Source organism: Leptodactylus fuscus, chromosome 1 (assembly GCF_031893055.1).
Source record: "Leptodactylus fuscus isolate aLepFus1 chromosome 1, aLepFus1.hap2, whole genome shotgun sequence".
Taxonomy (NCBI): domain Eukaryota; kingdom Metazoa; phylum Chordata; class Amphibia; order Anura; family Leptodactylidae; genus Leptodactylus; species Leptodactylus fuscus.
The window spans coordinates 354223217-354235671 of NC_134265.1; the positions used below are offsets into that span (position 1 = coordinate 354223217).

Genomic DNA, 12455 nt, shown 5'->3' on the forward strand with positions numbered 1-12455 from the left:
CCCCTTCCCACACAGCATGAAGTGGTCCACAGTAGCCCCCTCCCCACACAGCATGAAGTGGTCCACAGTAGCCCCCTCCCCACACAGCATGAAGTGGTCCACAGTAGCCCCCTCCCCACACAGCATGAAATATTCCACAGTAGCCCCCTCCCCACACAGCATGAGATGGTCCTCAGTAGCCCCCTGCCCACACAGCATGAAATGATCCACAGTAGTTCCCCCTCCCCAAACAGCACGAAATGGTCCACAGTAGCCCCTTCCCCACACAACATGAAATATTCCACAGTAGCCCCCTCCGCACACAGCATGAAATATTCCACAGTAGTTCCCTCTCCCCAACAGCACAAAATGGTCCAGAGCAGCCCCCTCCCCAGACAATACACATATATACTTACCTGAAGGGCCGCCAGGCGTCCTCTCTCTCACCTATTCACTACGGGCGCTGATGACTTACGTCATCATGTCCGCACCAGTGCAGAGGTCACACTCTGTATAGTCAATGTAGGCCGTGCGTACCGCGCGGCCTACACTGACAGCTTTCAGCTGGATGTGCATTTGCACATCCAGCTGAAAGCAGCGATTGCTCAGTAACGGGGAATCCTGTACCGGATTCCCCGTTACTGAGCGATCCGGGAGACCGCAACCGTGCCAGCATAGAGGGCTCTGCGTGCCATAGGTTCGCCATCACTGCCCTAGGAGATGGGGGCTTTGTGTATATGATACGTATGCTGCAGGTTGCTCCATCCTACTCTATTGCAGAAGTATGTCTGAATAAGGAGCAGTTTGCTGCAAAATCCTAGAGTATTTTTTTTTTTTATCTACATTAAGCACAAACACATCAAGAATACGATCCCAGCTCACAACTACTAGTGGGGAGGGGCAAGGGTTTTATAGGATTATTTTAGGGGAAGGGAGTGTGGATTCCTACAAATGGTCAAGGTATAAGATGCGGCAACAAATAGTGACTCAAGATAAGACAACCAATAGGAAGTGATAGAAAAGTGTCCGGAGATTCACCAGATTTATCACCAGCCTGATCTACTGTGACAATATTATAGACTGCCTGGTCTAAGGTCACACTGTGTGAATATTACATAGGATTAGTAAATCTGCCCCAATGCTTTCTGTTCTCTTCTGTCTTGTACAGATCAGCTATGGAGCCACCGACCCCTCATTATCTGATAGACTCCTCTATCCACATGTTTTCCGGACAGTCCAAAATAGCCACATCCACAATATGGCGGTCACCGAACTGTTGGAGCACTTTGGCTGGACCTGGGTTGGGATTTTAGTAGCAGATGATGATGCCGGAGAGAAAGAACTGCAGATACTGAGAAAGTACATGAGAGAGCGCGGGATCTGTGTGGCCTACACCGCAAAATATACAGATCAGAGATATAATATAGAATATAATCAGATCTTACAGGTATTACACAATCCACAAGTCAGGGTCATTATACTGTGCGGGACCTTCACTTATATGTTAGTTCATATGATAGAGAATCTTGGATTTGTATTTTTGGATAAGACTTTCATCCTTCCACCATCCATGGCCTTTAGTTCTGTCAGTTCTTACAATTGGTTTCCAGACTTTAATAGAAGTCTAGTCGTGGACTTTTCATCTCAATCTTTTCAAGGAATGGAAGATTTTCTGAAAAGCTACAAGAAACTGCCCAATATATTCAATGAAGAGTCTTACTGGGAAGATTTGGATTCAATGACAAAGTATGTGGGGAAAGATTCCTTCATTTCAGTCACATATGAAGAATATAATTATAGTTATCGGTATACTCTGCCAAGTATGAGATATTTCCTCACATCGGGCGTCTCTCCAAGACTGTATGAGGCTGTAGAAGTCCTGGCAAAAGCTCTCCATGAAATGTTCTTATATATAAAAGACAAAAATCCAGAAAATCCAATAACTGGACTTACACAATACACACAGAAGTTACAGCGCCACCTACAGAGGATGAAGAGTCCACTGGATCCAATGAGACCTTCCTATTACTTTAATGAGCGGGGGGAAGCCGTACATGGATATAAGATAATGTACAGGGTATATATAGAAGAGGCCACATATAAGGACATACGGGAGGACATAGTAGGAAATATTACCCCATGGGCTGTCAGTGGTCAGAAGCTTTATATAAATACCTCGTCTATACCCTGGAGACACACACAGGAGGTAAGAAGCCTTCCATTATACATGTGACTATGTAACACTTCTGTCTGCCCTTATACATCATTATATAGGTTACATATAGGATTCCTCTACATCAGCTCTTCAGTTACTTTGCACTTACATTATTGGACATTAGTTACATTTTGCAGTATTTTTGTGAATTATAGTCTATTAACCCCTTCCCGCCGATGGTATTTTTTTGATTTTCGTTTTTGACTCCCCTCCTTCTAAACTCCATAACTTTTTTATTTCTTCGCTCCCAGAGCCATATGAGGTCTTAATCTTTGCGGGATAAATTTTTCTTCCTGATGCCACCATTAGTTATTCTGTATAATGTACTGGGAAGCTGGAAAAAAATTCAGAATGGGGTGGATTTGAAGAAACAATGCATTTCTGCGACTTTCTTACGGGCTTCGGTTTTACAGCGTTCACTGTGCAGCCAAAATAACATGTCCCCTGTATTCTGTGTTTCGTTGATTCCAGGGATACCAAATTTATATGGTTTTATCTACATTTTAACCCCTTAAAAAAAAATCCAAAACTGTGTTAAAAAAAATATTTTCTAAAAGTCGCCATATTCCGACAGCCGTAACTTTTTTATACATCCCTATACGAGGATGCATAGGACGTCTATTTTTTGCGGGGTCGGATATACTTTTTAAATATACCATTTTCGGGAAATGTTATTGCTTTGATCACTTTTTATTCTAAATTTTATCAGAATCAAAACTGTGAAAAAATGGCGGTTTGGCAATTTTGACTATTTTTCTTGCTACGGCCTTTACCGTACAGGAAAAATATTTTTATATATTTGTAGAGCGGGCGATTTTGAACACGGGGATACCTAACATGTATGTGTTTCACAGTATTTAACTACTTTTATATGTGTTCTAGGGAAAGGGGGGTGATTTGAATTTTTAATTATTTTTTTTATTTACTTTTTATACAATTTAATTTTTTTTACAATGCTAATGCATTGCAAAAAACCATCATTTCTGTTGCAGGCTACATAGACCAGCATGCAAAAGGAAATCACGGCAGACAAGCCGGGTAGCCTTTACAAGACTCCTGGCTGTTATGGAAACGTGACGTCAGCCCTGGAGCATGCTCCAGGCGCCGGCGATCACCGGCAAAATGGCGGTGCTCATGAGCCACCGGGAAAATGGCGCCTCTGGCACCTTTGACTGAGGTGCCGCAGGGGTCAATGCCTCCGATCGGTCCGGGGACCAATCGGAGGCATTAGAGCTGGCTGTCTACTGTGTAACACAGTAGACACCCAGCGGCTATAGCGGCCGCCCGACTCCCGGGCGGCCGCCATAGTTAAACACCTGACATGCGCCATACTAGTATGGTGGATGTCGGGAAAGGGTTAAAGTCATAACAGTAAAAAATTGGTTAAGCTACAAAAACACAGGAACTAGAAGTATATAAATCCCCAAAACAGAATCTTTAGTTACAGTGACGTAACTAGGAACTAACTAGGGGCCCTGAGGCGAACTTTTGACATGGGGCCCCCTGCAAGAGGGGCATGTGGGCGTGCAGGCTGTATGTGAACAAGAGGGTGACGTGGGTTGCAGTGTATGAACAAGAGGGGAAATGGGGGTGCAAGCTGTGTGAGAGCAAGAGGGTGATGTGGGCGGGGGGGGGGGAACCTCCATACTACCACACTGTTGCTCACCAACAACCTGCACCACTCATTCCCCCTTCTTTGTCACACACAGCCTGCGCCCCCATGTCACCCTCTTTGCTCACACACAGCACGGTCATTCTCTCCTCCTGCTCACATAGGGGGAAATGGTGGTTGTAAAATATACAATATTTGATGAAATCTGTAATCATGTGTAGAGAGGCCTTAAGAGAAAGGACTCGTAAGGTAACATGATAGTGTAATGGGGAGCAGGTGATGATATACGCAGTAACTGCACGGAGCCACGGAGCAACAATATAAAACAGTTTAATAAAGAAAGGAGGGGAAGGGAATGAGAACGGGAGAGCAGGTAAGAAATAAGTATACAGTAGCTAAGCAAAGTGTATAACTTCAATAGGACAGTGCACACAACAGATTGTGGTAGTTACCCCTCTAGTGTCCTTAGTTAGAACCTGCATGCATTGACTAGGAGAGGCCACTCTTAAAGTAAGTCAGTAACATGGTGCACCGTATCAATCTTCCAGGCAGGGGCCTGCTTTATCTTCCAGGCAGGGGCTTGCGTTATCTTCCAGGCAGGGGCCTGCGTTATCTTCCAGGCAGGGGCCTGCGTTATCTTCCAGGCAGGGGCCTGCTTTATCTTCCAGGCAGGGACCTGCTTTATCTTCCAGGCAGGGGCCTGCTTTATCTTCCAGGCAGGGGCCTGCTTTATCTTCCAGGCAGGGTCCTGCTTTATCTTCCAGACAGGGGCTTGCTTTATCTTCCAGGCAGGGGCCTGCTTGATCTTCCAGGCAGGGGCCTGCTTTATCTTCCAGGAAGGGGCCTGCTTTATCTTCCAGGCAGGGGCCTGCTTGATCTTCCAGGCAGGGGCCTGCTTTATCTGCCAGGTAGGGGCCTGCTTTATTTTTCAGGCAGGGGCCTGCTTTATCTTCTAGACAGGGGCCTGCTTTATCTTCCAGGCAGGGGCCTGCTTTATCTTCCAGGCAGGGGCCTGCTTTATCTGCCAGGCAGGGGCCTGCTTTGTCTTCCAGCACACAAAGCTGCTTTAAAGCTTGACCGAGCTGTATGGCCCCTCACTCTACTCACACTCCCACGTACCTCTGTTTACAAGCTGACACAAAGCAGGAATAGTGAAGTCTCTCAGGGCCCTTGTTTATCAATGGAAAGTCCTTAATGGGCACAGCAGCCTGCCGCAGGTCCTCCTAACATGACATGTGTCTCCTGCCTGCAGCTTCCTGTATTCACACGCTTTTCCTCCCTGGAACATACCATTTTTCTCTGTGCTGTAGGGGGTTCTTTTGTGAATAGCTTTGCCCTGCAATTTAGTCTTTCGGCAGTAGATGGCAGTAGAAGATCAAACAAATGACACAGTTATTCCGTAGCCCCTTACAATAGGAAGAGTCAGCTTCTTATAAAAACAAAATGGAGATTTATTAATGTCTTCAAGGAAAAATCAGAAACTGGGAAAACTTCCAGAATAACAGAAATATCAGTCAATGTCTCATTAGCTTTCATCATCAGAAAAGCTCATACTTAGATTTTTTTCTATCTGGGTATCTTGTAGAGTTCCAGCTTGGTTCATTTTGGTTCATTGATCATTTGGTTGATGGACTCTGGGATGGTCACGACATCTTGTCCAGGATATAGCAGGCAGACCCGCCATGTATCACCCCATGGATCTCCTCATGGATGACGATGCCCCAGACGTGTGTCTGTCACTCATTTATGTTCATCAGAGGGGGTGTTGCCTTGCATCTTGTTGTTTTATAAGGACAACTCTACAATGATGTACCCTAACCTAAAATATGTACCATGAAGTCAGCAGACTAGAAGGTTAACCCTATATATGCCAGTAATATTCTAATATCATAATATTTACCAGGGGTGCCAACTGTGAGCAAGAGGAGGGAATGCATGTGCAAGAGGTGTACATGCGTGTGCAGGCTGTGCGTGAGAAAGGAAGATTGGGGTGCAGACTTTCTCACACACAGTCTGCTCCCCCCTTCCCTCTTCTTGCTCACAGGCAGCCTGCAATCCTTTCCCCCCGTTGTACATTGGCCTGTACAATCCAGACAGCTCTGCCCATAGCTCTGATTCTATCTTAGCCATGTGTATCCAATCATGAGAAAAGGTATTTAAGGTGGCCAATTGCAAGTTGTTCTCCTATTTGAACCTCCTCTGAACAGTGGCATCATGGGCTACTCAAAACAACTCTCAAATGATCATACACCAAAGATTGTTCAACATAGTTGTTCAGGGGAAGGATACAAGAAGTTGTCTCAGAGATTTAACCTGTCAGTTTCCACTGTGAGGAACATAGTAAGGAAATGGAAGAACACAGGGACAGTTCTTGTTAAGCCCAGAAGTGGCAGGCCAAGAAAAATATCAGGAAGGCAGAGGGGGTGGGTGGGTGGGGGGAGTGGATAAATCACTACAGATTGTGGGGTCCAACAATTTTTGGACTACATGCTGTGTAGTGAATAGGATTGTTTTTAAAATCCAATCTCCGAATGATCGGAAATTGGATTTTAAAAACGATCCTGAAATGTCAAGATAGGCTCAACCCTAAGTGCTGGCCGATATAGCAGTTTCCAATGTAGCAGTCCGATGCAGCAGAGCTGGATCTGCTATACACTCAGTTCTGCTGCATCGGACTGCTACATCGGACACTGCTACATCGGCCAGCACTGCTACTTTGGAGATGAGGCAGAACTGGCCGTTCGCTGAGTTCGGCTACTCCAGGGTAGCCGAGTTGAGTGCACGGCCCGATGTAGCAGTGCTGCCGATGTAGCAGTGTCTGATGTAGCAGTCCGATGCAGCAGCGCTGGACCCGCTACACATTCAGCTCTGCTGCATCGGACTGCTACATTGGTACAGCTGAGTGTGTAGCAGGTTCAGCTCTGCTTCATCTCTGCATAGGAATGCATTGACCAGCACTGATTGGCCGAATGCCATACCTCTGTATGGCATTCGGCCAATCAACGCTGGTCAATGCATTCCTATGGGAAAAAGTCAGCTTGCACATATCGTAAGCTGACAGGGATCCCGACCAGATAGAGCCCCAAATATCTGGGTGAGTAACATTCCCTCCTAAATAAAGGTAATCCCTAGCTAACCCTGCCTGTACATCTGTCCCTGTCTCACAGTCACATAGTTCACAGTCCCAAATTAGTCGAATGTTAAAACCACCATTCGTCTAAATTGGAGGTCACCTGATTTAGCCAGCCAATTACTTTTTCCGATTTTTTTTTGATGCCTCCGTTGTCGTAGTTCCTGTCCCACCTCCCCTGCGCAGTTATTGGTGCAAAAAACACGCCAGGGAAGGTGGGAGGGGATATGAATTTTTACTGCGTTTGCCTCGTGGTATTCGATTGGAATCGAATACCTCGAATGGCCTGATATTCGATTGAACGTTGTTCGCTCATCTCTATTAGTGACACATAAATCTCATTATTTTATATTTCCTTCCTAAATTAGAAAATATTCTGTGACAAACCAACATTTATTCCCCTTGTATCATTTCTTATAATTCAGCTCAATCTGTGAGCTGTGATCTGTCAATCAAAGTGACAATTTAATGTCACCTAAATCTCAGCCCGTTGCAGCGATCTCCCAGAAATAGTCGCAGTTCTCATTTATACATCATTATTAATAATACAGATTTACTATTGTGTAGGGGGGAGTTTGGGGAACATTTTTATTATAGTTTATTAACTGTGTTACTTCCTTTTTGTAGATAAAAGGCTCTAAGGTTCTCCCTAGCAAAGCTCTACCTAAGCTAGTCATGAGGGACCATAGGAGTGTGAGGTCACTGATGATGTCATAGTCATGGCCAGGGCCGCCATCAGGAATTTTGCCATACAGCCTAAGTGTCCGACCCCAAGCCCCCTCCCCGCCGCCATTTTAAAACTACCTTACTTTGCATCATACCAATTATGTATTACATTTCCCTTTATTTAGCAGCATTACAAGGCTTAATCAGATTCTATTTGCAGGTAAAATCTGCTACGTGTGAAAGCGCCTATACAGAGCCAACACCATTTATAAGAGCCCCCCTAATAAATCCTCAGGGCTTATTCACATTGCGTTTTTGGCCTCGCTTGCCGGGATACGTTGGTAATCAGTCAGAATCAGCTGTCAACTTATCCCTGCACAAAGAACTGGCCATTAAAAAAAGGGGGGCCTCTGGACGCAGATCTGAGTTTAAAAGGACATACAATGACTGCTGCGGGCGCCAGGGGGCCGGCACACGGTGGCGGGCCAAAACCGGGCCCCCCCCATTTTTAAATTTGGCCGGGCCCCTGATGCCAGTAGCAGTAGTACTGGCCTATCAGCGGCCCTGGTCATGGCTTTTATAAAGGTTCCAACCATGAACGCTGCCATTTTGTGAGGACAGAGATTACATCAGACAGTATATTGGAGTAAACGCTCAGACTGATGTAACTAGGGATGGAGGTAGAACAACAGACTCCATATCTCATTCACTGACCTGGGGATACTTCATGGACACTTCACCTTTTATAGTCCACCCTCAGAGGTCACCTCATTACTTCTATCATACATGTCCATTCTGTGTCATCCAGTAAAGGTTCTTGTCTTCTCCTTCAGATCCCAGTATCCCGCTGCTCAGAGCCATGTTTACCCGGAAGCAGGAAGAAGCCAAGAGAAACAATTCACACCTGCTGCTATGACTGTGTGCCATGTTCAGAGGGAGAGATCGCCAATATAACCGGTATATGATAGTAGGAGTAGTAGTACTGTCTTACCAGTGTGATGATGATCTAGTAGGAGTAGTAGTACTGTCTTACCAGTGTGATGATGTTCTAGTACAGTGGTTCTCAACCTTTCTAATACCGTGACCCCGCAATAAAGTTCCTCATGTTGTGGTGACCCCAAAGCAAAAAATTATTTTGGTGGCTACTTCATAACTGTAAGGGCTAGTTCACACAGGGGGCGGTATAGCGGATCTAGGCACTGAGAGTGACGCGAGGAGCCAATTGTCGCGGTCGCGGCTTTCCCCCCCCCCCAGAGTCGGCTCAAATTAATGGGCCGACTCCGGAAGTTGCTGCCACCAGGTGGACGCCACGGCTCGCCGAGCCGCGGAATCCGCCTGAAGAAAGGGCAGCCCGCTTCTTTTTTTCCATGCTGCCGCTACCGCAAAAAACAAGCCTGGCAGTCTAAATAGACTTCCATTGTGAGGGGGCAGAATATGATGTGGATTTTGCGCCATAATCTGCCCCCTCTGTGCCCGTGTGAACGGCCTTAATTTTGCTACAGTTATGATTCGGAATGTAAATACGTGATATGCATTATGTATTCTCATTGCTACAAATCAAACATAATTTAAATATAGTGATTAATCACCAAAGCTCTCTTCCACAAAATCTGCTGCCCCCCCTTGCTCACACACAGCCTGAACCCCCCCATCAGCCTGAAAACATTTTCCCCTCATCTTGCTCACACAGCCTGAACCCCCCTATCACACTCACACACAGCCTGAACCCCCCCATCAGCCTGAACCCCCCTATCATGCTGACACACAGCCTGTATTTTACGATGGCTTTAGGCGACCCCTGTGTTTTGGTCGTTCGACCCCCGCCGGGGTCGTGACCCACAGGTTGAGAACCGCTGTTCTAGTAGGAGTAGTAGTACTGTCTTACCAGTGTGATGATGGTCTAGTAGGAGTAGTAGTACTGTCTTACCAGTGTGATGATGTTCTAGTAGGACTAGTAGTACTGTCTTACCAGTGTGATGATGCTCTAGTAGGAGTAGTAGTACTGTCTTACCAGTGTGATGATGATCTAGTAGGAGTAGTAGTACTGTCTTACCAGTGTGATGATGATCTAGTAGGAGTAGTAGTACTGTCTTACCAGTGTGATGATGTTCTAGTAGGAGTAGTAGTACTGTCTTACCAGTGTGATGATGATCTAGTAGGAGTAGTAGTACTGTCTAGGGTTGAGTGATCATGTTTGGAAAAAATCGGATTCCGATCGGCGATCGAGAAAATTTCACGATTGCGATCGGAATTCAGAACACGATCTTTTTAGGTGGGATCGGGATTGGTAGTATTTCCCACAATGCCTTCACACTGAGTATATAGTGTATACTCAGTGTGAAGGCTCCGCTACGGTTCCATAGGAATGAATGGAAGCAGCCGACACACAGCCTTAACCCCCTGAGCACCGGCTGCCTCCATGCATTCTAATGGGAGACTAAACTAACATGTCTCGTAGCTACTTACCTCCAGAGATGGCTGCTGCAGTGCTGTTCGCCTCGCTGCCGCTCCAGCTGCAGTCTTCTTCGCCTCGTGGCCCCCTCCCTGCCAGTTTAGGAGAGTGTGGGCGGGTTAGGAGAGAGTGGGCAGGTACAGGGCGGGGAGACGTCACGTCTCCCCTCCCAGTACCCACCCACGCTCTCCTAACCCGCCCACACTCTCCTAACCTGGCAGGGAGGGGGCAGCGAAGGGAGAAGAAGACTGCAGCTGGAGCGGCAGCGAGGCGAAGAACACCGGGTACCGGACCAGCCATCTCCAGAGGTAAGTGGACACCAGGGGGGACTAAGTAGCCAGAGGATTAAAAAAAATCCTCTGGCTACTTAGTGATTCACTACACAGCGTGGATTCTAACAATTGTTAGATTCCATGCTGTATAGTGAATAGGATTGCTTTTAAAATCCGATCTCCGATTAATAAAAAAATCACATTGACTTGCATTGGGATCGGAATTGGGATCGAGATCGGGTCTGAATGAAAAATGATCGGAAATCAGGTTTTAAAATCGATCCTGAAAAGTCAGGATCGGCTCAACCCCATATGTGAGGATTAGTAGAGGTTGAGGTGACCCACACAACAGTTTAGATAACTTTATTTTGCTAACAAGGAGAGACGACAGTTCATTTACCTGCACAGAGTGATGGAGTGTGAATCTGGCTAGAAGAAGTAAAGTAGAATTTCAACTTGACTCCAACAAAGGTTTTATGGTCCCAGTACAAGGCTCCAGTATCTGAGTGCAGGAACACAGTCAGATGGTTATGGGCTCTGATAGACTTACAACAGTAGCTGTGTACCCGATTTATGGGGGAATGAGATTTACCCAAATCATTGCTTTACATACCCAGATATGCTGCCTCTGACTTCTGCAGATTTACCCCACCTATAACATAGGATCATTTTCAGATATTTTACAGGGCCACTTTGAGTTCCCAATCTGTCCAGGCAGATACGTCCTTCATAATATCTAATATGTTATAAAATCTTCCTACAGATGCCGACAGCTGCAGTAAATGCCAAAGTGATGAATGGTCTAATGAGAAGAGAGACCGATGTCTGCCCAAAGTAATGGAATTCATCTCTTACCATAATGACACCATTGCTTCTGTATCTTCCTGTGCCTCAGTCTGCGGATGTCTTGTGACCGGCTCCATATTTGGAATATTTATTTCCTACCGGGACATTCCTATTGTTAAAGCCAATAACCGGAACCTGAGTTATCTCCTCCTGGTCTCCATCATCCTCAGCTTCCTCTCTGTCTTCTTGTTTCTTGGCCGTCCCAGTGATGTCACTTGTAGATTACGTGAAACCAGTTTTGGAGTCTTCTTCTCAGTGGCAGTCTCTTCACTTCTGGCCAAGACTGTTATGGTTTGTGTTGCTTTTAAGTCCATCAAGCCTGGAAGCCCCTGGAGAAAATGGCTGAGTGTGAAGCTGCCCTATACCATAGTGTTGTTGTGTTCATCCTTCCAGGTTGTCATCTGTGTTCTGTGGTTGTCTATTTCTCCCCCATTCCAGGACCTGGACACTCAGTCTTATCCTGAGAAGATCATCATTCAGTGTAATGAGGGCTCAGATCTCTGGTTCTACTCCATGTTGGGTTATATGGGGCTCCTGGCCGCTGTCAGCTTTCTTCTGGCTTTCATGGTGAGGACATTACCGGACAGTTTTAATGAGGCCAAGTACATCACCTTCAGCATGCTGCTGTTCTGTAGTGTCTGGATGGCCATGATCCCGGCTTATCTGAGCACCAGAGGGAAATACATGGTGGCCGTGGAGATATTTGCAGTAATGGCTTCCAGTGCTGGACTTTTAGCTTGTGTGTTTTTCCCAAAATGTTTTATTATTTTATTTAGATCAGATATGAACAGAAAAACTGATCTGCTGGGGAGAAGAAAGGAAATATGTAATAATAGTAATAAATGATGATGTGTAATGTGCCATGTGGTAACATAATGCCCCCTCCCCCACACCACTATTATACACTGTGCTAGATATAATATCTCTGTATTATATTTTATTATAAAGCTTTTGCCCCTTATACCCCTGAAGATGCTGCTGCAGTGATACATATGGGGGGAGGGGTAATAGTTAGAGATGAGCGAGTAGTATTCGATCGAGTAGGTATTAGAGCGAATACTATGGTATTCAAAATACTCGTACTCGATCAAATACTACTCGCTATTCGAATGGAAAAATTTCATGCAGAACCAGCGTTGATTGGCCGAATGCTATACAGTCGTCCAATCAACGCTGGCTCTTCTCCTACCTTTAGAAGTCTACTCCACGCAGCGCCCCCGCGGTGTCTTCCCCGCGGCGTCTTCCCCGCGGCGTCTACCCCACGGCGTCTTCCTGCTCTGAAT

The 12455-nt window shown here is 45.9% G+C and overlaps 1 protein-coding gene across 1 annotated transcript; it reads left to right on the plus strand.

Moving 5' to 3' along the window:
• Positions 1-1237: 1237 nt before the first annotated feature.
• On the plus strand, positions 1238-12058 carry LOC142184477 (vomeronasal type-2 receptor 26-like). The gene is made up of 5 exons (XM_075259402.1): positions 1238-1725; positions 4028-4055; positions 7564-7629; positions 8436-8559; positions 11090-12058. Exons 1-5 carry the CDS (start codon positions 1238-1240, stop codon positions 12016-12018), a joined length of 1635 nt encoding a protein of 544 aa, XP_075115503.1. The 3' UTR covers positions 12019-12058.
• Positions 12059-12455: the final 397 nt, after the last annotated feature.